At 37.8% G+C, this 27,059-nt stretch overlaps 3 protein-coding genes across 5 annotated transcripts; all 3 read left to right on the top strand.

Moving 5' to 3' along the window:
• The first annotated feature begins 891 nt into the window (after positions 1 to 891).
• Positions 892 to 20,809, top strand: LOC144662706 (scavenger receptor cysteine-rich domain superfamily protein-like). Of its 2 annotated transcripts, none has more exons than XM_078523577.1 (11): positions 892 to 1,026; positions 9,370 to 9,408; positions 9,634 to 9,951; positions 10,607 to 10,918; positions 12,137 to 12,463; positions 13,403 to 13,714; positions 14,106 to 14,435; positions 15,692 to 16,009; positions 16,334 to 16,657; positions 16,980 to 17,264; positions 18,095 to 20,809. In XM_078523577.1, exons 1-11 carry the CDS (start codon positions 1,017 to 1,019, stop codon positions 18,550 to 18,552), a joined length of 3,033 nt encoding a protein of 1,010 aa, XP_078379703.1. In that variant the 5' UTR covers positions 892 to 1,016; the 3' UTR covers positions 18,553 to 20,809. The 2 variants fall into 2 exon arrangements, with proteins under 2 accessions (XP_078379703.1, XP_078379702.1); XM_078523576.1 differs by lacking the exon at positions 892 to 1,026 and adding an exon at positions 2,936 to 3,147.
• On the top strand, positions 4,498 to 8,996 carry LOC144663196 (zinc finger MYM-type protein 1-like). Its single transcript, XM_078524117.1, has 5 exons — positions 4,498 to 4,553; positions 5,414 to 5,466; positions 5,740 to 5,811; positions 6,663 to 8,920; positions 8,982 to 8,996. The coding sequence occupies exons 1-4, from the start codon at positions 4,498 to 4,500 to the stop codon at positions 8,573 to 8,575; spliced, it is 2,094 nt and encodes a 697-aa protein (XP_078380243.1). The 3' UTR covers positions 8,576 to 8,920; positions 8,982 to 8,996.
• LOC144662727 (ectonucleoside triphosphate diphosphohydrolase 1-like) lies at positions 18,625 to 27,059 on the top strand. 2 transcript variants are annotated; one of them, XM_078523610.1, is made up of 3 exons: positions 18,625 to 20,736; positions 22,696 to 22,792; positions 25,667 to 27,059. In XM_078523610.1, exon 3 carries the CDS (start codon positions 25,683 to 25,685, stop codon positions 26,937 to 26,939), a length of 1,257 nt encoding a protein of 418 aa, XP_078379736.1. In that variant the 5' UTR covers positions 18,625 to 20,736; positions 22,696 to 22,792; positions 25,667 to 25,682; the 3' UTR covers positions 26,940 to 27,059. The 2 variants fall into 2 exon arrangements, with proteins under 2 accessions (XP_078379736.1, XP_078379735.1); XM_078523609.1 differs by having other exon boundaries at positions 18,625 to 20,809.

Genomic DNA, 27,059 nt, shown 5'->3' with positions numbered 1-27,059 from the left:
AGTATTTCTACAATTTCGGTTTAAAGGGAGACGTTTTGAAAATGTAACGTGTGAAAAAACAAAAGAATACACATGCTATTTCTATAGTTTAACAATGAATGGAAGGCGAAAGGTGGATCGAAACATTTAGATGCTCCTTTTTAACTGTGATGTGAATTTCCTAAATATGAATAATTAGGAATTTCAACGAAGCACGACATTTTCCACTGAATCATAGAAACTAACAAGATTCTATCGATTCTATTGCCTAGTTATCTTTATCAGATTGTGTATGACATCATGTGATAAAGATAAGTACCTTCAACTCTGCTTGGTTACCTAAATAGGGTATAAGGTTATTCCCTATTTGGGAATTCCAAGTGAAATTAATTTGCCATCGACATTATAGATGTGAATAATGTCGAGGATGAATTGCATTAAACGCAAGAGTAATTTTCAAACCCTTATTCTAAAATAATTATTGCTTCTTGCTCGCTTTTTTCAGTTTAAATTTATCTCGAGTACTTTGTGACAAAATGGCTCTGCCCATAAAAATTGTGCACAAGCATGATGTACTTTTAATTGTTTCTTTCAAATGATCTATTTTTGTTTGTATTTGTTTTTCTTTTTGGTACTAGATTTGGTGGTTACATAATTATGCCTTCAAAATAACTGCTTGTTACCTACCTATATAGGGTATAAGGTTACACCCTATTTATAGGAATTACACGCGATCTTAAGTTCACCACAGACATTTTGAGTGTGAATAATGTCGAGTGGTGGACAGGACTAAACAAAGAAAGATGTTTTTAAACTTTTTTTCTAAAATTACAACTTATTTAATAAAATACTTTTTTATGAATTAATTCATTAAGATTCTTTAATAATGACAAAGTATTACACCATAAGAAAGCGATGCACTAACATGTGTACTTTCAGTTTTTCTTCCAGGTTTTTTTTTGTGTTTTTCAGCGCCTGATGACCTGGTGTTCATAGATGTCTTGAACTTTCACAGCGGCAGTGTTATTTCTCATAAAATGACGAATGGTTAGTAATCAAAGTTTTTGGTTATTAATTAAGATGGATTGTTTATGTATATTTGCATGGGTCGCGGATAATTTCATTTCTAATTATATAGCTGTCAGTAAATCCTATATTGTCAGCACAGCTATTTTTCCTTAATTTCTGAGAACTGTCCAATTTGAGATTAAATTTGGATAGTTTTAATTAGGACTTTCAGGTAAAATGCACAAACTGTCCAATTTAAGAAAAATTGGACAGTTTTGTCTCAGCCAATCAAATCGAAGGAAAAACAACATGTGACGGATATTAGCCAATTAGCACAAAGCATAGCGTCAGCCCTGTAATTTTGTCGCATTGTTAGTCGACAATGGCGGAATTTTATAAGGCAAGTTTGTGCGTTTTTCCATTCCTTTTGGGCTTTTCAGCAATAGTAACAACAAAGAGAAATTTTCTACGTTGTCAGAAGAGGAGCTAGCTACACTAAGAAGCAAAAACCAAGAGCAAAACACCTCCAATAGCACAAAACGTGGGTGAACGTAAGTGCAGCGAAGTGAAGCAAGAAATCTGCCAGGTATTCATCGCCATGAGCTAGATGCAATTCTTTGTCGTTTGTTGCTGAAATTCGAAAAGAAAGACGGCGATGAAGTACGAACGAGATAGTGGAAAGGAGTATGTCAGATTCAAGAAGTTGTAAAGCTCTTCGGACACTTTGTTTACGACTTTCATTGATTGATGCAGTGTTTTCACTCACTTTGTAGCAAGCTTCGCAAACTCAGGTGAATAAAATTGCACTGTTTTTTTTACGTTTTATTTGTGAAGACAATGCTTTGAGTGAGTTGCATATGCTGTGTTATGCCTACTATTGTTGAATGCTTTTCCCGTTCTGGACATAAGTTTATTGTTTACGTTGGATTGACTGACTACAAGCTATATAATTAATATGTAACCGGACTACATGCTTGTCCAATTTGGAAATAATTAGATTCAAAAAATTCCTCTGACAGCCAAATTGGACTCCGCCTACGGCCTCGTCCAATTTTGGCTGCCCTCGGAATTTTTTTCATCCAATTATTTCCAAATTGGACAGCATGTAGTCCAATTACGTATACAAATCCAAAATTAATTTCTTAATTTTCATTATCACTTTATATGCAATTTTACATTTTTAACTTTTTTATTATTTTTTCAGACTGTGTAATAATAATGTAATACCTCTCTACTTCAAAAAATTATGCAGACCCTCTAAATGCCTAGAATACAGACTCAACAGTTTCAAACAATCGGTTTTAGCCCAAAATCTAGCAAAGTAAGAGTGAGGGTTACCCATCATAATAAATTCAAAATTAATTACAATATTAGGGTCAAAACGTGTCGGAGGCATGGGAACGACGTTGCTCGTCTCCAGACAAAAATGAAAATGTGCTAGATGACCTGATATACGCTGCGTGTACACCGGATAGAAAGGAGTAGAAATAGTTCACCTCCTTGTTAGCGTAAACAGGTTATTACATAAAGGTGATAAGCACAAATTTAAGCTATTTAGGTTCTTAATTGGTTCTTATTTTAAATTTATAAATTTTTAAACTTCAAAATGGCGTTTTTAGGGCTTCTTTAAGATTAAAAATTCATAAAAAATTAATGGAGCAAGAAAAGAAAAATCTGAGACACCGTTTTTTAGACCAACATATGTAGATCAAATTCCACATAAAAGTTTAGGCTCTCACCTAAATGTGTTCTCAAATAAACCTAATGTTGCGCAACATCATAATTGCAAACAAAATGCTGACGTTGCTTATTATGGTCTATATGATCAAAACAAAATCCAAAATTACAACCTTTATTCAATAAGCTTTCAAAAAATATATACTTTATTGGGGTTACCAATGATGGTTTGCACACAATTTCATTTTCTACCGTTAAGTTCCGATGACGTCACCGAAACCAATTCACGGTCAACGCCTGGGGAACTGTCACAACGAAAGTAAGGCTAATTAAAGTCATTTGACAGAACACGCAGGCGGTGGTGAATTTTGACAATCTAGTGACTACCTATTTTAACTAACTACTTATCGGTAGGGCACAGTGTTGAGACTGTTTATCTGAAGGCTATGACTGTTGTTACAATTGTCCTCTTTCTCGTCGGAGGTAAGGAGTAGCTAGCCTGCGTAGCAGGCGCCATTGTTGTGTTTGAGCGCGCGTTTGGGAAACGCGAAAGGCGCGAGACGGCCTTAAGGAATAGCTATTCGTATATGAATATCATGCAGAAATCCATATTTTTAAAGGGAAGGGATTAATTTCCAACAGAAGACTCTTCTTGAAAAGGTTCTAAACATCATGATCGCTGACAATTCTGTTTTGGGAGTTTTGGCCGTCAAAGTAACGTCATGAAGCAGTACAAGAATAATAATACTGCTTAAGATGGATCTATTTCCAGAGTTGTTTGCTTCGCTTTTCTTTATAAAGACAACGGGCGCCGTTTGATGTGACCAGAGCTAACAAACTATAGTTGTGTTGTCGCGTCTTTGGATTTACCCTGTAGATTATTACGCTTTAATGTTTTAATCAATAAGCGCATTTAACATTACAAAGCTCAGTCTAGTTCTCAGCTTTTCAAAACTTCTCTAATTTAACATTTTGTTTACCCTCAACAAAAAAGTGTCGAGGCATACGCAAGTGCCATATATATCGTTTAAGTGTTTTAACATGAGATATCGGCCTTTAAAACTAGTCTAGTCACGAAGCCGATCGACCGGACAGCAATATCTGGTCTCAAAACGTGTCAAAATGCGGAAATCTCGGAGTAAACCCGCAAATTAATTTTTTTTTAAAAACACACCCCATGAATTTACATTTTAACGTTTCTTTTTTTACATACGTTACTATTATTGAGGAAGAAAACGTGAATTCATAATGACGGAGTGCCTTAACGTAAGTAAAGAAACTTGAAGACACCGTCGTTGCGTAATCACCACGAATACGGAAATAGCAATTTGTGGAAGATAAATTATTCATAATGTATCGAATGGGCTCTATTTTAGTCATATAATGACGAATTTTTGAGGCCGCTACAGTGTAAGCTAAGTTGTGACTTTTTGAAATAAAGGCAGCTTTCCATTTAAAGCTGTCTACAGGAAAATAAGCTTTGGTTTTTCAGTTTAAATGTAATTTTATAAACGTGAGATACGTGTCACGCTAAATACGCTGTCCAGGGGCGTAGCCAGCCTATAGGCCCGTAGGCCCGGGCCTACAAATTTTTTTTCGCCCACTTGAGTTTTTATAATATGATTATAATAAATGTTGAAATGAAAAAAAAATTATGACACATTTTCAAGTTTGTAAATAAGAAAGAAGGAGCAAGAATAAATCGCGTTAAAGCACACACACTAGTGCTGTTTTGACGAAATTTTGATAGTCAGCGGTCTTCAAAAAAGCTATTAAACCATACGTTCAGCGGTTACCGTCTACAAGGCAGCGAACAAATGCAGTTTCACAAATATGGCATCTAAAAGGCCCGGCAGTCGAAGCATTGATAGTTATTTCCAGAAAACAAGGTATGTATTACCATTTAGTTTCTGTAGAAAGATAGATGAGAGCTGTTAGTACTAAACAAAGTTCGTGATATTAAAGTAACGACTGCAAATCCTAAGAGTTCTGTGTGCGGTCAAACATGAAACTGAAACAATTGGATCAACGGGCTATTAATTGCAACTGCAATTTACAATATTCCAGATTTGCCGTCTCTGCCTCAATGAGAATGTTCTGAAGTAACCTTGATACTTCTATTATAAAGCTTAATTAAATTATTTCTTTTAATATGTTCATTCAGTTATCGTTTCGTTTCTAATGAACTGTCTATTCTGGCTACGATGGCCGAACACAGTTTGCGCGCGCTCTGTGGATTTTATCGCTGACGTAAGAAGCGCACGCGAGAGGGTTGAGAAAAACAACCGTGGAGCCGAAACAGTAATCACTTTATTTTTTCCTCGTTAAGGTTCCAGATGGATTGAAAAGAGCTTAAAATGACACAGTATGTTCCGTGTCAAAACTTTTGTTACAACAGTATGTCAAAAAAGTTCAGGACGCAAAAAAACTCGGCCATTTTGGAGTCTGACTGTTGCCTTGAACTGTCCACGAGAACCCAGTTAAATGCAGCGCCATCTGGGACTATTAAAGTGCTTCGGTGGGATTTCACACAAATGCGCCGATTTTTGACAACCAGCCATTATCAGATTTATAAAAAATTGGCAAAGACAACACTTCAGGAGACAATCAAGAGGCATTTTGCAACAAAAGAATAAAAATCTAATAGAGGGATTTTTTATGCTCTGCTGGGACATGTTAAAAAAAATTAAAATTCCCTCTTTGGAAACCCTATTTCTTTATGACATATTTGATTTAATTTTCAAAACAGCACTGCCACAAGTCAAACCGATGGCGAAGATCCAAAACGGAAACGTTTGACAGGTATACTATCTATTGGCCGCCAGGTTTAAATTTTTTAATACCACAGCCATGTTGTTGATTTTAAATAACTGAAATACTTTTTCTCGAGCTCTTTTTTTTCCTTAAACAGCCAGAAAAACTAAAAGACATTGCAATCGTAATTTTATCTTATACAAATAACAAAATAGTGAAGCTAAAGACATTGAACAAGTTTGAAGATAAGTTAAGAATAAAATGCTGCCACATATGAACCGTGGAAAATGTAAAGTACTTTTTTTCATTTTTTCATTGAAGAATCAGATGTGACCAGCAGTGATAGTGTAGAGTCTGTGGACCCAGACAAAAGCTTGAAACATGGATCATCAGGTGCCTCGCCCTTTTTACATCCTTGATCTTCCTGAGGAGATATTGCTTACTATTTTTAAATACCTTCCATTGAGAGAAGCTATAGCAAACATATCTAGAGTTTGTAATCATTTCAAGAGATTGGTGAACAGTGGAACAATGTGGAAATCATTTGGATTTTTGGACGATTTTGGTTGTATTAAGTACGACAAAAACGTTTTTGATACCATATTTGATCATTCTCATCAGTTTCAGGAGTTGTATTTTAATGGCGACTTTGAAGCATTACTATCCCAAGTACCACTTGATTATGTGTACTCAAAACTATCTGCATGCTGTAACTTGAAAGTCTTAGATTTAACTACAAATAGGAGTGTGCGTGAAATTCCATTTGTTGTAAGTATGCCCAACCTAGAAAGTCTATTTCTTGAATGGTGTACACAGCTGATTCCAGATTCAGTCGTAGCTCTCTTATCGAAAGAACATCTTTGTCCCAAATTGAAGCAATTAAGCATGCGGAGGTGCGAGCAGTTTTTGGAAACAGAAATCATGACCATTGTTATTTCACACAAAAAGCTTGAACGACTGGATATAAGTCACACAAGGGTGTTTAATGTTCAGTGCACTCTCAATATGATTAGTTCACTTCCTCGCCTCAAAGAGTTTGTGCTTTCTCCAGATTTAGACGAAAATAGTGAGGAGGAGTGGGAGCGTTTTCAAGCAAAATTTCCAATTCTTCGCTTTGAGTTAATGTAGTGCTTGGGGAAAAACGTTTTGCACGAACTGTTGAAATCCTGGAGAAAAGTTGTTGCTAAAATAAATGAAAGTTGACTGTTAACTTAATTTTAAACTTTCATTTCCCCTGCTTTCAGCCCGCCCTGCCGAAAGCAATTTGGTCAGTACGGCTGCACAAGTTCCATTCCCAGAATATGTGGACATTGCCTCCACACAATTCAGGAATACAGATGACGAAATCAAGCTAAGTATTCTTTGTGAGAACTCAAAACACCCAAATGTGTGGCAAAAGTTTACTTTCCCGTCACACAACATTGATGGTAAACAGAGAAAGGTGAACTACCAAATACTTGAACGCTACCCTTGGATGAGATACTCGATCTCGAATGACTCTGTGTATTGTGGTGTTTGCTGTATGTTTAGCAATGAAGGTCAGGGTGATGTTTTCTGTAAAGGTAAAGGCATGAATGACTGGAAAAATTTATCAACGTGTATTAGTCGTCATCTGTCCATGAAAAGCAGCCACCATGGATTTGTTGTTGATGCAACGAATTTCGTCCGGGTAAGGACCGGGGGGGCCGACATTTTAAGTGAATTAGACAAGCTACGAAAGGAGAAAATTCAAAGAAACAGGTACATTCTTAAGGAAATTATTGAAGTACTTATTTTGTGTGGTAAACAAAACATACCAGTTCGTGGTCATACTGAAGAAGATAGCAATTTCAAAGCGATACTGGAACGAGTTGCTGCCTCAAATACGGTTTTACTTGATCATCTAAAGAATGCCTCCCGAAACGCAACCTACATAAGCCCAGCAATCCAGAATGAAATTATCGACCTTTGTGGTAAACGTGTTCGTAATGCTCTTGTGGAAGAGTGTAACGCAGCTCAGTGTTTTTCCTTGTTAGCAGACGAAGCAACAGACAGTGCAACTATTGAGCAAGTATCTATTTCAGTGAGGTATGTGCATCATAAAGACACTGGTGATATTCAAGTCAAGGAAGAATTCCTGGGTTTTAAAGAGGCACCTGGTCGGACAACAGCGGCTGTAATTGCTGATCTTCTTTTAAACTCCCTAAAAGAGTACAAAGTAAACACTAACACACTGCGGGGGCAGGGATATGATGGAGCTGCCAATATGGCAGGTATCCGAAATGGGGTCCAGGCTAAAGTGAAGGAAGCCCACCCAAATGCGATATACGTTCATTGCCAATCACACGCATTAAATCTCAGTATTGTCCACAGTTGCCAAGATAGAATTGTAAGGAACATGATGTCCACGGTACAGGAAATTGCATTTGCATTTTCTTTCTCAGCTAAGCGACAGCACCAATTTCAGGAGAAGTTAAAAGAAACACCTGAAAGTCAAGAGCAAATGGGACGACGAGCAAAGCTGCGAACACTTTGCGAGACTCGTTGGGGTGCAAGAGCTGACGCATTGTGTACTTTTAAGTCATCTTTCGATGTCATCTTAAAGGCTTTGGAGGTGCTTGACACTATACAGGACTCCAAAGCGAGAGGCTTTATAAATAGCATGCTCAAGTTTGAGTTTATAATAGCATTAATTGCTTCCGAATGGCTGCTGCAATTTATTGTGCCGTTGACCAATTATCTTCAAACAGTTGATTTAGATTTACTTCAAGCACACGCTCAGGCCAATGTCGTTATCCAGTCACTTCGCAATGAGCGCAAGGACGAGTCCTGGAATAAGCTGCACGAAATGGCGGTATCTCTTGCAGTGAAGCATGATGTCGCAGTGTGTAAACCCAGACTAGCTGGTCGGCAGTTATTTCGAGAAAACGTTCCAGCAGATTCAGTCAGTGAATACTACAAGCTAGCGATGTATTATCCGTTCCTTGACCATTTAATATCGGAACTTGATTCCCGCCTTATCAAACCAAGTCCACTACTCAAAGTAACAAATCTTTTGCCGAAAAATGTTGGCAACTGGTCTCCAGCTGAGATCAGTGCTAAAGAAATTTTGGACGCGTATGATCCCGATATTCCAGAAGATATTCAACAGTTGCACGAGAGTGAATGCCTGCGGTGAAAATTGCGCTGGGACAAGGTGGACAATCCTCCAGCCACCATTGTTGAAACGCTTCCTCACTGTCGACCACAAGAATTTCCAAATTTATCGAGGGCATTCACGGCACTTCTTACTCTGCCGATAACTACAGCCACTGCAGAGAGGTCTTTCAGTGCGTTGAGAAGACTTAAAACCTACTTGAGGTCAACGATGAAGGAAGATCGCCTGAGTGGACTTGCACTTATGCATATCCATAAACACGATGTGTCATTGAATGCTGAAGACATCGTTGATGATTTTGCGGCCTCTGGAAACAGGAGGATTGAGCTCCTTTTTTAGCTATTAGCTAGATTACTTTAGTGATAGGTTGACTTGTAACAGTGTATCGTTGGAGGAAGTCACTTTTAGTTGGTATTGAGTTCTATAGCTCAAACAAACAACAAAGAAACAATAAAATCATTTTTGAGGGTCTCTGCATAACAAACCTTCCGGCGAAGCATTTTACTGGGTCCCCTTAAACGCGGCCTTTATAATTTAGAGATCAGGCCTACAACAAGTTGAAAACCTGGCTACGCCCCTGCTGTCTATGCTGTTGAAATGTTATGTTACACGTTTAGCTTACTAATCTTATTTAAATTACAAGCACTGTTAACTGGAAATGTACCACTTTAAATTTTAATTAGCCATGGTAACAGCGCTCCAAGCGTTTTTTAAGCGGTTAATGAGGAACCGGATAGATGACAAGGAATGGAGGGCCGCGACGCCTGCTTTAAACTCTGAGAATTGGCTTTTTAAACTGTTTTTCATTCTTTCAGAGGTCTTGTTTCTGAAGACAGCTGCTGCAAATTTTGGTGGTAAGTCAGTTGATACAAAACGTTATAAAATATTATTTTTTTTTAAGATTTTTCTTGGGAAGTCAAAACATTTATTTTCTTTAATTTAATTTAGATTACTAATCTAATAGCTCAGTCAATTTAACATTATATGCCTTTCTCTGTTGAACTCATGTTTTTGTCATTTCCTGTCGGGTTATTTGCATTTCTTACTTCAAACTTTTCACTTTATCATATACATGACAGTTCGGCTGGTTGGCGACCCAACTCGTTTCTCTTATGGCCGCGTTGAAGTGCTGATTAATAGAACCTGGGGAACGTTTTGTAGCAGCCAGTGGGACCTCAATGATGCTCACGTGACTTGTCGTCAGCTGGGATTTGATGGAGCTGTAACAGCGTCAAGCTATGACGCGTTTGGTCAAGGAACAGGAGATAAATGGACAAATGACTTACAGTGTATTGGTAACGAAAGTTCAATATCAGAATGCAGAAACGACAGATGGAGACTGGTCAGATTTTGTTTCTTTCCACATTATGCCACAAGTGCTATGTGTCAATTGCCAGGTAACTGTCACAACACGCTACAACCCACTATACCACTCTGAGGTTTAAGTTTAATTATTTTATTTAAATGTGACCGGAATTTAAAGTTTTAAACAAAAATAGTACAAATCATTCCGAAGAATCTGATTTAGCACTTAGTCATTAAAATAACTGGAGCCGTGATCCCAAGGGAACGGGTGAGTTTTGTTTCCCGAGACTCTCAAAGTTCCCCGAGACGAAGATCAGGAACATTGAGGGTCGAAGGGAAAGAAAACTCACTGTTAGTAATTAAGTGTTATTATACCCTTCCAACGGAAAATAAACAATCCATGATCTTCATTTTTTACCACCTAATTTAAAAAGTGAAAACGACGTGTTTTTCTTCTTGATTTGTTTTACAATGTGCGATGTTTTAGGCCTTGGAATTTTGTCACCGTGACAACTTTGTTAATGTGCAGATACACATTCAACGGGTGTACTATACGTCACTTCTATACATGATTTGGTTCAATATAAGAATGAAAGACAAATGCTTTGTTGATATCATATTGTTTTAGAGAAAACTAAACTTTTGAAAAACGTCTCAGTTGATTAAAAAACAGTCATGACACTGATTGTTAATTCACTGATTGATAATCAAAGCGTGTTTCAAAGTTTTCCTCGTTTATCTCTGCAGTGCGCCTGTTAGGAGGATTATCTGTCAATCAAGGTCTGGTGCAAGTCTATTACAACAGCACCTGGCGATGGGTGTGCGGGGAGCACTGGGGCAAACAAAGCGCTGATGTGGTTTGCCGTTGGATGGGTTACCCAGGCTCTTCCCAATTTTACACCAACACGTCACATGTGGGAGAAAATGACACAACATGGCTGAACAATGTGCAGTGTACTGGAAATGAAACCTCGCTATTTTCCTGTGTTCATGGTGGATCAAGGAATAACAGCTGTTTAAATAACACAAAGGCTGGCGTGGTGTGTAGTGGATCTGAAGGTGATAATGGACTTAAGCCAAGTTTACACGGGAAACTTTTATGTGACAAATATACTTGATCGTGTAGATGACACTACAATTATTAATTTTGTCGGCAGTTCAAAGTTAAGTGCGCCGTTAATGGCCATGGACAGCAGAGATACGCACAGAGATACGCGCGCACAGTGCCCAGTGGGAGATTGGGGACCACATATGCTGACGCAATATTTGCCACATTTCATGTGACAAGTCGTCTACTCGAGCAATTTTCCTATGTGACAACTTTTATTCGTCACAAAAGCTAACACGCCAGCCTGTCAACAAATATATTTGTCACATAAAAATTGACTAATTTTTCTCATCTACGCGAGAAAATAAAAGTTGTCACATAAAAAATTCGCCTTTACATACCAACATCAAAGTAGATCCACATTTTTTGGCAACAAATTAAGTGTTCATTTGTGACTGACCTTATTTAAAATAAGGTCACTAATACTCTTTCAAATAGAATCGGCACAAGATAACAACCACCTGGCGTCACAACAACAAAATCATTGCCACAGGGATAGCTTGGACTACTCTGATAAAGCCCGAAATACATAGCATCATTTATTTCCAAACCACATTCTCTTTAAACAGCAACAGCGTGTTTCAAATGCTGCCGTTTTGTTGTTCAGCCAGCACGTAAAATTACTGTGGTGCTAATCAAATATACTTCTCAAACTCATTGTCACATCAAGTTAAAACAACAAACAAACAAACAAAATACCAAAAAAGGTTAAAACAACGGAAATCCGAACCGTGACATGGTTTGGATATGTAATCTTAACTAGTATAGATTTTAACGACTTTATTTCTCTGTAAATTTCTCCGAAGTTTTAGTTTCGATTGAGAGCATATATCCGCTCGAGAGAGTGTTTCATCACATTCCAAACAGCTCGAAGTTTGTCAAAAATACTCCGCTGCGCGTCGCTTTTCAATTGTACTCTCGGTGTTTGGAAATGTGATGAGACACTCTCTTGTGTTTGATATATTACACGAAGAGTCAGTATTACGTTTTTATTTAAAAATACGATTTGAAACAAAAAAGTAATTGATTTGGACAAACGGCGACTTAAGGATTATTCCAAACGTAAACAAATTATTATCATTAGATACTACGGAGCACACAGTTTACAGAGCAACTTAAGGAGCAGTTTACCGAGCAAACTGTTAACATTTAATTCTCTCTTTTTATAGTTCGATTAGTTGGCGATGAACATGTGGTATACCGAGGCCGTGTTGAAGTTTTGTACAATGGAGCCTGGGGACGAATGTGCGGTGATTTCTTTAAAGATATACAGGCTGCTAACGTGGTCTGTCGGCAGCTAGGATACGATGGTGCAGTACTAGCAGCTTACGATAGAGTGTTTGATAAAGAGGAAGGAGTTATAGGTGTGACCAATGTACAGTGCATAGGAAATGAGACGTTGATATCGGAATGTATACCCAGAGGCCAAGAGTGGGGCGTGGCCAGCTCTTGTTTCGACGCGTATTATGATTTTGGAGTAATGTGTACTCCTCCAGGTGAGAGAGTAAAAGTTTCCAATTCGAACCTGTAAGCAGTAAATGTAAGTAATTTCTCAAAAACCAAAGTAAAATTAATTATCGTCGAAATTATCGTAAATTTTGAAAGTAACCACTCCCAAAAATCGCAATAAAATTTATCGCTTGTTAGTGAAACCTGAAAATAATGACCCTATGAAAGTAGGGTCATAATGAAATTTGACTAAAAATAACTCTGAAGAAACAACAGATACAAAAGGACATACATCGATTAATACTTTTTAATAACTTCTATCCTTTTGCGGTGTTTTCTAATTACAGTATCTTTTACATGAACAAAACCAGTTATGTTTATGCTCACATTTTATGTGCCGTGACACGCTTGTTTACACGATTTTAACACAGTAGTTCCATATGTGGTACACGTTTTCGTTGTTTAAAAGTAATGACCCCAGAAAATAGCGGCCCTTCAAAGGCTGATAGTGGCGGTAGAATGTTGGTAAATCAGAAAGAAGCAAGGGTCGATTCTTTTAGAACTTAAGGTGGCTTAATACAGTTTTGAGGGGGTAAGTGAGCCCAACTTTTAACTGTCTTTAAAAATATTTAGGAATGTTCTTTCTTTCTCTTATTATTGTTTTTTAAAGCATGTAGCCATCATATGCGACATTTGACCATTAAAAATGGTAATAAACACTCAATAAAGAGCCAAAATGAATGGCCGAGTGCTTAGCAAGAGACTGGGCACTAGTTGTTTTAACAGCGTTTTTCTCAAAATCTACCCTTATGACCCCACCTCAAAATTTCAGAAATTACAAATTGGCTTTGATTTAACATTCATGCAGGATAAAATAAAAATCTGTAAGACAGAATTTGAGCTATTTTTTATAGTGATATCATCAAGCCAAATTACAAAAACCTTTTGTCACTTGTTAAACTAGCCTTCTCTTTACATCCCTACAGCTCGGCTGGTTCAAGGACCTTCTGCCAGGGAGGGTCTGGTTCAAGTTTACCTCAATAAGACCTGGGGCTGGGTCTGTGATCAGGACTGGGACAAACAAGAAGCTGATGTGGTTTGTAGAGAGTTGGGTTACACGGGCTCGTCTTCGGTTTACAGTGGATCAGCAAATGTGCAAGGAAATGACACCTTGTGGATAAACAGTATCCGGTGTATTGGAAATGAAAGCTCTCTTGCCTTCTGTGCTCACGATGGGTGGACAAATCTCGGTTGTACAATCGGTCAGAACGCTGGTGTAGTTTGCACCGGACCAGAAGGTACAAAGTGGTGACTGTCTTAACTAGAATTAAATTAATTACAGTTATTTCAGTCGTTATTGCACCACATATCTATATAGTAGAAAATGATCTCTTGCAACAAAGTGTTATTAATATGAGACAGTCATGCAAAAAATATTAGAGTAAAAAATCATGTGAGAAATACATAGTTACTGCAAATACATTGTTTTCGCTAATAATCTTGTAATGGGGTTGGGGGGTGCTTTTCCAAAATTTGAAGTTCTAGAGGTGACCTATAAGTAAGGGATCTAAAAAAAATGGACGGCGCTTTAACAACTCTTTTTCATGGTACTTTTTTATGGTATTTGTCTGTCACTTTGCACGATGCAACGCCGTTGTGAAAAGTCTAAGTGTATTCCTTTCTCAACAGTCAGGTTCACTGCTAGAAACCAGTTAAGTGCAAACTCACCTCGTGTGGAAGTTTTGTTTGGTGGATTCTGGGGACCAGTTTGCAGTGATTTTTGGGATCTACAGGACGCTAATGTAGCTTGTCGTCAGCTTGGTTATGATGGAGCCTTAGCGGCGCCTGTTTATGATTCGTTTGGAGAAGGAAATGAGGAGATATGTCTGGGATTTATGAATTGTAAAGGAAACGAGAGTTCAATTCTGCATTGTCCACATGATGAATGGACACTTTCCTCGGGTGATGGTGAAATTTTTCGTGGGAATGGACAAAGCATTGCAATTTGTACCCCTGTAGGTTTGTCTTTTTATTACATAATCAGTTGCTAACTATTGTTCTCCTAGTACCCGATCCTAGTAATGTGCTCAGCCAGTTTTAAATGCTTTTACTCCAATCCAATACGTGTAATCCTAGCTATGTCAATTTAAATTAAAGTTCCAATTTTGTTCCTCGGTTTCTGCTGCTAACAACAATCGCACTATCCATAGCTCTCGTCGAAGGAAAGCACCCGCGCGGACTTCAAACGTTTAGAAATAATGACATAATGTTAAACTTTTACCTTACTTTAATTTTTTTTCAAACATTTTTACTGTAAGGAGATTTTGTTTACGGAGTTAGATTTTTCCTTCGCCATTTACATATTAACCCACATTTAATTTCTTGTCTAAGATTTGTAGTTCCAGCGTCTAATTGCTTAAAACTGTACAATTTTTACCATTATTTAATTTTCAAGACAAAAACAAAAAGTATTAAATTCCCCCGCCTTCCGCCCTATCGGACCTATCGGAATACGACTTGACGCGAACGATTCGGTGAACACCCTAGTAGCGTGGAAAAGAGCACACCTGGTTTTCCAGTGACGAAACACGTTTACTCTCCCTGCACACTCTCTCGAGCATTGTGGTTAGAGGATTAAAGTTGTGTTTTGGATCCGCAATACGAAGCAAACAATTTGAAATGGAAAGCATATTTAGGCTCAGAAAAATGCAAGAGCACCGTGCTCAAAGGGGCTAGGTCACAGTATTTTAGGTAATTCTATTTATTTTCGTTAATTAAGAGCTCTAAATTTAAAATTGGCAGAGCAAAAGTCTTTTATTGGCAAAATCACGGCCACATAACAAACAAGGATGATTTTCAAGCATTGTGAATGACACTTTCATACAAATTGAGATAAACTTGAAAATGTCGGGCCGACGTTTTTCAAGTTTACTCGAACGCAATCCGTTTAAATCTTCTCAGATTTTGCCCAGCCATGTCCCTTTTTGGCCTTTCTGTGTTACTTTTGAATTTTTCTACAGTTTTGAACTGTTATTGTGATATTTCAGTTAATTCTTTGAACAGTTGGTCAGTGCCGAAATAGTCTAAAATTGCGTGACATAGCACCTTAAAGATACAGTGTAGCTGTGGTGATGACGTAGCCCTTTCTCCTGCGCGCTAAAGGAAGGTTGCAGTGATCATGTATCTCAATTGTTGTCTTGAGATTGGATAAGTTAATGTTTGTTTTGATATTAACGGTTTATACCAACTCTGATTGGACCTGGTTACAATTGCAGTGCGAATTATTGGAAAACCCGCTTCACCAGCCGAAGGTTTAGTACAAGTTTACTATAACAACACCTGGGGCTGGGTGTGTGATGACCAGTGGGACAAACAAGACGCGGATGTGGTTTGTAGAGAGCTTGGTTACACGAACTCATCTGCATTACAAAGCATTGACGCTAGTAACCAGGAACATGAAACGATATGGACAAACAATGTGCAGTGTGTTGGAAACGAAAGCTCACTATTATCGTGTCGCCATGACGGATGGAAACTGAATGGTAGCTGTGGAAATAATCAACGAGCTGGCTTAGTTTGTAGTGGATCAGATGGTAGGAAGCTCTGTGTACATTTTAAGCAACATGCTGCATTGCTAGAATTCAATTTCCCTTGTGGTAAAAAAAGACGTTCTCGCGTTTTTGCTTACGCCAGTGAGGATAGTAAACTTAAGAAATCCTTTTTAAACTTATACCTAAAAATACCGGCATCAGCTTGTTAGCTCTAACAGATGATCAGTTCTTGGGAGGCTGTTATTTTCAGTTGGAGCTTTTTATATCACCAACTGATTAAGACATATTTTTCACTAGAGGTGTTAATGTATAAAAAGTGAAATATATATTTTAATGTAACATTTCTATATTTTTTTCACTTATCAGTTAGGTTGTTTTCTGGGCATCAAAGATCTTCATCTTCACGAGGTGTTGTCGAAGTTCTCATTGGAGCAGTCTGGGGCACAGTGTGTCCTGACTCGTGGGATCTTATCGACTCTAACGTAGTCTGCCGTCAACTGGGATACGATGGAGCGCAGAACGCTTCTGATCCTGATTCTGATCTTCTGATCAGACGAACGGAAATAACTTGGATGAGTAATGTGCGATGTCTAGGAAACGAAAGCGTACTGACAGAGTGTAACCACAATACCTGGGATCAGAGCTTTTGCCAGTTCTTCGATCATGCCAGTGTAGTTTGCACTCCTCCAGGTATTTATGTGTTAAACATTTTCCAGCTTTAACAAGCTGCTTTAAAGCAGTGTTTTCTTTTTAGCTCTACAATCAGCAAGCATGGAAAATTATTCAACAGAATATCATTCATTTTGTGTACAAGTCCTAGTTTATTAGGATAAATTTATTTTCCCAGAAACTGGACGATACTTTATTACCGAGGAAAATGGTTTTGCCCTCTCGAAATAACCGCTTTTATTTGATGGAAGAACCGTAAGCAATTATTCAGTAGAAATGAATACATGTATAAGTATCACCTTGGAATAAACATATTTTCTTTTTTTACTTCATAACTTTAAAGCTGTTTTGGAAAGACCGGAATTTGTCTTCAGTGACTTAGAAAGCATTGTTATGAAGTGGAAGTTCTCAAAGTCTTCAAAGTACACTGTTCAGATATGGAACAACAGCACTCTGGTATGGGAAACCACACGCTGTAAGGAAAGCAAAAGCCCTGGTTCCTGTGTGACGAAAAGTCATAAGGCAACTGTGGTAGAATTAAAGCCATCCACTGAATACTACTTTAGGATTTACGTCAGCAAACTGTCTGTTAGTGCTCCGTCACAGCCAATGAAAACCAAGGATCTTGGTGGGTTGATAATTCTTCTATTACAAAATATTGCGTTTGATTAAAATCACAGTGATTGGTGACAAGCTTGACGATGAACTAAATGAATTGCTTGACGGCCACTCCTTGAACTGATAGATTCTTGATTGATTCTATAGGCAATAATTGATTCTATGGGCAAATGAATAAGTCCCTATGTGCCACGAGGCACGAGGAGGATAGGTGATAGGCAAATGAATAAGAACAAATAGGAACCTCGTGTTTTCGACTTATTTGCTTGTTTACAAGCAAGAAAAGAAGATAGTGGAGAAGTTGTTCTATCTCGAACCACATCCTTGTAAACTTTCAAGGGACTGCTTTAATTTCTCAAGGGAATACTTTCCGCTGTGGGTGATCAAAGCGCGTGTCTTGTTAAGTGTCATTCTATAGTTGTGCTTCAACACTTCCGTTCTTGTAGAAAAAACGTGACTTGTCAAATTTACAAACGTTATATATCAATTAAAAACGTTTGATAAAAATCACAGTGATTGGTGATTGGTGACAAGCTTGGAATGAATAAAATAAATTGCTTGAATGAATGCACGGGACGGCCACTCTTTGAATTGAAAGATTCTTGATTGATTTTAAAGGCAATAATTGATTCTATAGGCAAATGAATTAGAATAAATTAATAGGAACCTCGTTTTGCATTTTTAAATGTGTCCGCGTGTTAAATTTAAAAATTTTAACACGCTAACAGTCTGTATTTTTGAGAGGCATTCATTGCGTTTTCTTTAAAGCTCGAAAGGTAACAAGAGGATTTCATACCTTATACCATTTTGAATACTTCGTTCACGTTTTGTTTGTTTTAGGTCCACCTGGGAAGCCGTTCTTCGTGGCAAAAACAACCGACAGTATTACTATCGGGTGGAATTCGCTATCCTTGCATAATGTAAAGTACAATGTACAGATTCACGACAAATCTTCGTGGGTGGACGCTACCTGTGGCGCCGACAGCATCCTGCCAAACCATTGCAGAGTTCGCGGTTCTGTTGCCCGTGTGGGTGGTCTTAAACAGAATACTGTGTACCGCTTCAGAGTTAACGCCATTTTTAATAACATCAGAAGTGACTTCAGTCATCCTTCAGACCCATTACGAACTGCAGGTGATGCTGGAACAAGTGATTATTTGTCTTGTATAGTGGCTATACCTTACACTTTTTGTGCAAATTCTACAGAACTGTACAATATTCACGTAACCCACAAGTCTATAAATACGTTACGACACAAAATTGCAAGGACAGGAAGACCGGTGTACACGATGAACTGATTCTACTGACAAGTCAGACAGATTTTCTAAATCGAGACTGGTAGAACAGAGACTGACTAAACCAGCGACGAGAAATGACAGAGTCTGCAAAAGAATTGCTGAACATCATCGACTAACAAACCAAAGAACTGACTAGGATCATCCTCAATCTCCCAACTACAGTACGAACTGCTTTGCTACTGCAACGTACAACAGACACCTCTTAACCGATTCCAGTACAACTAACACCTGACAAACAACTTATTGACGACTATAACAAAACCGATGAACAAACTACGACTAAACAAAGAACGGACACAAAGAACGGTCTTGTAATAGATGGATCGGACTAAGCGATCACTGTCTACAGACTTTTCACAAGTCTTGACATCCAATGACATAACAGCAAAATAATCAATTGGTGACAGTTACCAGTTACCAGATGATTTACCAGATACAGGTCATTACACCATCAGTTAACGAACAACATTTCTCTTGACTTCCGCTTCAGTTGCCGAAGTTGTTCACCAACAACAGTCCTCTCCAGGCCTAACCATTACTCGGACGATCATACTAGACAAACTACTGTTGATATAAGACTAAAACTGTTCATTAAGTAAAATAATACGTACATTTTTCAATTTGTACTCTTCAATGTTTTCATCGTAATGTTCTTTTTACGTACATAAGTAACAAACGTTTCTATGCTAGTTTAGTCTCCACTTGAAGGATTGGAATAAGTTATGAAGCAACTGCTGAAATTATTTTAATGTCCCCTGTGCATTCACCTTGCAATTGATCGAAAGTTTCAGTCAACTCAGCATGCAGCATATGCATGATGACTATTAGTACGCAGCATATCAAATCAGTAATTTTATGTCGATGTATTGCAGACGTGTAGTAGTTTGCCTTGAAAAGTGCATTTATGTCAATTAATTTTGCACATAGATGCTCTTTTTAGTTCTTGTTTCTAATTTTAAACGTGCGAAAACAACGTATCGCTTAGAAGCCAGTGTATAACAGGCACGTATTTATTGAGAAATGGAATAATCCCGTTTTCCATTTACTCAGACTAATTGCTCCACATGTAGAAGCGTTTTTAACACTTTTATACGTGGAAAAATGCAACTCCCATCTGAGTAACGTACTTCTTTCTTCTTGTTCATAAAGAACAAAGAGTAAGGTATAGTTAAGTTCATAAAATCTGTGATTTTTATTACACCTGACAAACAATTGATCAGTTACCAGCTAGCAGAAAAAACGTCAAATTTAGATTTGATCCTATTGAATGTAGTTCATTCAAATACCGGCCGACGAGACAATAAAAAGACATCATCGAATCTGCTTATTTCATCACACAGATCGAATTTAGTGCTCAGTTTGATCAAGAAACGCTGTTACGCTTACTGAATAAAACTTGCAACCAGTTCAGTCATACTGGCAATTTCAGCCAGCTTCAGTTAAAGCTGATTTCCAGTCCGTACTGCGCAGACTCGGGTTTGTTTCCGTTTTTGTTTTGAATTCGTTGAAACGTTACACTTCGGTGACATTATACATGAAGCTTTTTAGTCCGCCATTATAGTTCATTTCGTTCAAGAATTCCCGATGAGCTGAAACGTCGGTTTGAAATAGCGTCACGGTTCTTCTACTCGTTATTATTTGTTCTGCAAGGATATCTGGCGTTAATAAAGAAGAAAAAGGTAACTTTGTCACGGAATTTTTAGTTTTGCTTGTAAACATTCCTTCGTGTGAGGCTCACATAAACATTGCAGCCGAGTTTGCGCAGTGCGGACTGGAATTCATCTTTAAGTTAAAATTTAGACAACAAATAAGTAAGCACTTTAGATGACCTATGATTTCGATGACTAGTGACGATGACGGGGATGTTAGTTCACTCAGTATTCAGTGTAAATCTTTTTATTTTCTTTCAGGAGTGATGATGACGATGTTGATGTTGTTTGTTTACATGCTTTTCCCAGGCGCTGTTGGGGCGGGCGTTTTAAAGAAAGAAATCAAATATCAATTTAAATCTCTTTAGAGTCATATTCTTTCAGGTTTTATTGTTTTGTTTTTCAGATGAATATTGCATTGATGGCTGACGATCACCAAAAATTACTCAATTGTGTAATGCAAGGGCCCGGCATTTAACACAATGATCAGCAGCAGGCAATGGCTGGAATGGATCAAACATGACTGGTGCTAGTGGTTAGTTAACCAATATTCGCTGGGGACTCGAAGATTAAGCAAACACCTCTGTTCTCTGCCTCTATAACAAATGGTAACAGGCCATAAACTAAGTAAATTTTAGAGTGTTCTAAGCAAATGTCCTAGTTAGTTGTCAAGTCAAGCGATTTTAAAATATAAAACTCGTAAAAGAATATTGAATGTTTTAAAACGATTATGAGTACACGCGGAGAAAAAATGAATAACGAATATTGACCAAGAAAAGTTAAAGAATAATAAAAGTTCTCGCGGATGACTGGCTAAGGTATATAAAACTAGTGGTAACCACAGGTTAGAAAGTGCAGGCCTCGATGCAGTTAAGAGAAGGTACTGGGAGGGAAGTGTTTTTTGTTAGTTTGGAAAATTACTTCAAGTCGAAGTTTTTGGGAAGTTTTCCAGAAGTTGGCATAACTGTGGTAATTGAGATTTCTTTTATAAACTGCGGTTGTTTATTGGGAGTCTGTCCACCGAGAATAACAGTATCTCAATGTGTGCGAAATTATGATGATTCAGTTAACGTGTTTGATATTACCAATCATATGTTGACAAGTTTGCCATGTTTCAATGGTGAATAAGCCAAAGTTTATCGATATTAAATTTTTCAGACAGTGTCGATAAATCACTGGACAAAAGAAAATTATTCCGAGTAAGGTCGAGTAACGCGTCACGCTTAAGTCACGAATGTTTTTTATCGTTTCCTATTGCCGCGAACCAATCAGTTGTTTTTTTGATTGACAGTTTTGCGAAGTGTAGTCGAGCACGCGGTGTGAATTGAGATGTGATTTTCCTCCGTCGGCAAACTCGCTTTGTTGTCAGTGTTATAAGGAATTTCTCGAGAATAACCGTTGTTGGAATCATTCGCTTTGCCGTAGTTTATCTGTGATACAATCACAGCAGATCTTCTCAAAAGCAACACCTATAAAACAACGTCTGCAAAACGTAATGTCTGCAATCTTCCGACAGAAGCCTCATTTTTCGCATTTTTATCGCTCTTGGAGACAAGATTTTTCTCTTCCGGTGTTACGACAAACTGTCGTGATTGACACATGTTTTGCATTCCGATCGTTCTTAGTGGAAGAACAAAATTTTTAACTTCCAGTGTGCAGATAGCCTTTATAAACGTGGCGCGCACGCGTAATACGCAATCCGCTGGTCACTGTCAAGATTAGGGTTGCGGGCCTCTCTTGGGCCCGCAATAAATTACGATTCCGGCTCCAGTAGCGACCTGACACTTAGGAAAGCCAGCATTTTGTCATTGTACTTAAGTGACACAAAATGCCCATTATTAAATAAGTATGATAATTTTTTTAATTAAAATTACAATTTTGTCAGTTGAGTGATGGTTTAAAATAAATTATCTGGTGCGAAGCTGCCAAATGCAAAACTTAAAGCTTAACGGAATTCCATGTGGCCAGATGTGTTGCCATAGTTTCATGCGCTGTGTGTACAGTATGGGGCCCAGTTCTCGGCCACTTTTGACGTAAACTTGTATTTCGTACCTCAGAAGAACCGCAAGAACGTGAAATTTCTCCCAGAGCTAGCTACATTATTCAGCATTTTGGTGTAAAGCTATCGACCGGTCAAAAATTAATTTGCCCGAGCAATAATAGAAATAAAAGCTCCATTTGTGGGTCCAGTTCTCGGCCACTAAAAAGATTGCGCGTAATTATCTGTAAAAAAAAATGCTCAATTAATTTTCACAGTCATAAAATCACTCTGTAAACTTATTTATGTTATATCGATCCCAAATTATTTTTATGAGGCTTTGTTTTACTTTAGAAAAGAAGGTTTTTAACGTGCCTAGTTGCCTATGTGCAGGTTCTGGCAAAACCGCATTGTGCATTGTTGTTTACGTTTTTCCCATGAAAGTGCATCGCATAAATAATATGATAAAAAGTTTAAAATGTATGTAAATATAAACCATGCCCTCTTGTTTCATAGAACAAAAGAATTTACACGTTCTCGTGATAACGGCGTTGCTTTATCACACGACACTGCAGTCTTGAGACAGATCCTGAGTGACAGGCTTGGCCTCAACGTAAGTAATGTTTTTCACCGTGACTTTGTGACGCCTTTGTTTTATTATATCTAACCATGTCCGCTCTATAAAAAAAGTAACATCTTTTCTTCTGTATTCTTATTTTCCTGCCCTTTTGAACAAAATCTGGGTTACATATTTTCATTGTGAGACGTTTGCTAGCCTCCTATGTAAACGCTGAGTAACTGACATTAAGTGTTGGCATAGATTATTCAGACGCCAAGAATTTAAGGCAGTGTGTTATTGATACTTATCTAGATCCATTCCGTTTCACTTTAATCAGACTTGTTCACAGCTTGTTATTCAAGGACTGCAACGTTCATCTTCAAACAGACGAGCAGAAATGTACCACACAAGTCAAAGCAAGTTTTTTTGGGGGAGGGGGGGGGGAGAGTACTCGAAGATCAAGCAAAACACTTCTGCCTGCCTTGAATGCGAATGCAAAAAAAGTCATACGCGGAGTCATATTTTAAACGGTGCCGGGTTTTTTAATTTTCCCGGTAAATTTCTTTGCAATCGATATTTTGAGCCAAGGGATATGTTTAGTCAGTACAATGAATATTAAATACCGCCCTTTTAAAGATTATTGAATATTGAATATTTTACTTATTGTTTCCCAAGAATAGCTATTGATAAAAAATTCTGCCCCAACGATCACCTGAGGTATTACAATTTTTTTTTTTAAAAAAAGCTTTTGACCACAAATAAACAAGATAAATAATATCTTTTATATAAGAAGTATAATCATTTTTCGGACAATTACACCACTGCTTTTGTTAAAAAAAAACATCTGGACAGTACTTCCTAAAAGCAAACCGTCGATTAAAATATAACATAATTCCAGCAGGCCAACGGTGTTGTCATAGCGCTTGGTGTTTGAGATAAGGCGAACGCCGCTTTATCTCACTCAGGTGAAAGAACTAACTGTTTTATGAGCTTTATAACTAACGATGGAGTGATTACTCGTCAAAACACAATCGGACTGGAACATGTACTGGAGGTTTGCGCTCGCGTCTAGGGTAGCGCTGTTGAGTCATATTATAACTGATATCTTTTCTATTAACAAAAGTGTTTTGTGAAGCTAAAATAAAACTTAATTTAAAATGTAGTAGTGAAGTGTTCAAAAGCGAAATTAAAGCAAAGCTTTGTAATCGCACCACAATTGCGGACCTTTGCACCATAACATATGTAGAACAAAATTAGTAGCCTTGAGGCGCGGTACTTGTCTTTCAGCCTAAGCCCACGCCAATGTATGGGCCACGTCATCCAACTGTATATCATTTCCAACCTTTTTCAGTTATTGTTTTTATTGAACCAAGTTCATCCGAGCAATTAGTTTCTCTAATTCTTAAAATTATAGTCAACATGAACACGTTCCAACGCGTTTATAGTTTTAGCATTTTAATTAAACATTTCCCCCATGAAAGTGTGCTGCCACAATAGAACAATTAACAATGCAAAACGAAAACTTATGCAAACATAAAACGTGTCCCCATCTCATTTTCCATGAACAAAAGAATTAACACGGCCATAAATTCAATCACTTGTTTTATCACACGAAGCTGTTGTGTTGTTCTTAAAATTTGTCTTCAGACAATCTGTGTGACGGCCTGGCGCTCTTAGTAAGTAATATCTAATCACTTACACGGTAGTTTTCAGCTGTGAAGTAACTTTGTTTTATGTCTCGCACTACCCGCCTTGGAAAGTAACATATTTACTTCTGTTTTTTTATGCCCGCCTGGGAACCTAAACCACCACGATTAAGAGGCACTTCGCATTATCTACATCCATTCAGTTTGTTTGCATAAGAACTTATAACTAAATACACAAAGACAACGTTTCATTCCAAACAGAATTGAAGAATGTTAACATTAAACGCTGAGGTGAACGAAATTCACAATTTTTATAGCTCAAATTGAAAAAAATATATATATTAAAATATCTCGGTTCGTACGTTCTACGCCGAGTTGGCTCTGTGATTTTTGCACGTGATTTATTTCATATATTAAAGCCATCTTACTGAGTTTCACGGGCTTATGAACTGGTCTGCTTCATATAAACAATTGGATGCTGTTAACATTTTGTTATAACATTATAATTATAGTGATGTTCTTTATTGTAAGAAACCAGAATGGAGTAATAAGCATGGCAAGCAGTGAACAAAATTCAAATTAAATATATTTTTTTATGGAGGCTAGCATTCAGTCCGTAGACTTGATAGTTCTAAGGAAGAGGAGGCTAAATAAGCAAAACAAAACAGGAACTTATTAAATCTACGCCTTCTATGGCTCCAAATAAAATCAGGATAGATAGCTGTAGGTGATTAATTTGTGTCCTAGCGAATTATTCGACGTTTGGCCTATGTTCTGTTCGTTCAGCAAAGGCCTGTGTTCACTGGACATAATCACAAGCATTATTAACCATAACCGCACAAGAAGAACAAATGCACACATAATAAAGCATAAGAAAACATTTGTTTGTTTTCTTATGCTTATGTTTATGCTTATGCCACGGCGAATCCTTGTGAGGACAGCAAAGGAAATGTGTGCGTTTGTTCTTATTACGTGCTTATTCATATTCTTGTACTTATGTCCTATGCCGTGAAACCAGCCTGAAAATATCCCCCAGATATGTTTAACAAACTAAAGAAGATTTTGACTGTATGTCGCGTGATTTAGTGTGCATTTTACATGCCCCCTCCTTAAATATCAAGTGTGTTGCATTGCGCGACTTTGGAAAGGTCAGTGAGCCAATCTGTTTTATCAATAATGAATTTGTCAAAACTCAGGGCAAAACCTTCTCACTGAGGACCAGGTTTAAGCTATATAAAAACGGGTACCTGCTGATAACAACTGTTGTTTCATTTCTTGTCAGGTGAAACGAAAGCAGAATGAAGCCGATTTTGTTCTTGTTGGCTGTGGTATGTCTCACTCATGTCACCCAGTCCCTTCCAGTCCATCTTTTTTCAAGTGAGACTGAGTACGCCATACTGTTTGATGCAGGATCCAGTGGTACTCGCATGGAAATCAATCAGTTTTTTAACAGCGGACCTTCCTTACAACCTTCAGACATCAAAGAGCTTAAGCCTTCTCCTCACAAAGTAGAGCCTGGCATTTCAGACTTTGCTGACGACCCTTCCCAAGTTGAAGCATACATGATGCCTCTACTGGAATCAGCCAAGAAGACCATCCCAGAAGACAAGCAGAATTCAACTCCTATATTTCTGTTAGCGACAGCAGGAATGAGATTATTGCCTGAAGATCAGGCAGACGCTATTTTAGATGAAGTTAGAAAATTGTTTAATGACAAAGACAAATGTCCTTTTCTGTTTAAGGATGATAATGATGCTAGAATAATTACAGGGAAAGTCGAAGGGATTTATTCTTGGGTAACCGTTAATTTTCTGGCCGGCGTTTTCGGCTCCAGCGATTTCACCTACGGTAGTTTAGATTTGGGAGGGGCGTCGCATCAAAATGCTTGGGAATTTAACAGTGAGAACTCAGATGTTGTTTTTATACCTATCGCTGGAAGAAACTACAGTATTTTTGCTCGTACTTATCTGGGTTATGGGCAAGATCAAGCTCGAGAGCGCTACCTGGCATTCATTGCTCAAAAGGCGAATTGTGCTGAGGATTCCGAGTGTGTCCTAAAAAGTCCTTGCCATAATAAAGGTTTTAAGGAATCCCTTGCCTTTGATGATCAAGAAAGGATATTTGAAGGGACAGCTCAAGTTAGACTTTGTAGGAAAATCATCAGTCAAATTTTTTTCTGCCAGTCACAAAATTTGGAGGAGTGTCCCTTTTCTGATCAACCTAAATTACAAGGAGAATTTTACGGGTTTTCTGCTTTTTATTATGTATTGACAGGAATTAACGCGGTTTGTTCTGATTGTGAAAACAACAAAATCTCACCAGCGAAAATAAGGTTGTCTACAAATTCGTTCTGTAAAACAGATTACAATGATATAAAGGAGGATCCTTATGCCAAAAATGACTGCTTTGCTGGGAACTATATTTACGAGCTGTTAACTGACGGGTACGGACTTGGGCTATTTAAGAAAATAAGAGTGACTAATTCACTAAATGGCTTTAATTTGGGTTGGACTTTGGGTGCAGTTTTGCATAACTCGGGCATCTTGAATGAATAACGTTTTCATGATTTGGCATCATTTACAAAGGGTGATGGGAAGCTAATAAAATTGGGAGTTAATCAGCCTTGTATCTTTATTTAAAGGGAGTTGAATAAAGTTGTCTTTAAATGGTAGAAA

This window comes from Oculina patagonica, chromosome 8, assembly GCF_052425735.1.
Source record: "Oculina patagonica isolate OP01 chromosome 8, crgOcupat, whole genome shotgun sequence".
NCBI lineage: Eukaryota > Metazoa > Cnidaria > Anthozoa > Scleractinia > Oculinidae > Oculina > Oculina patagonica.
This window is presented reverse-complemented; position numbering and strand designations above follow the sequence as displayed.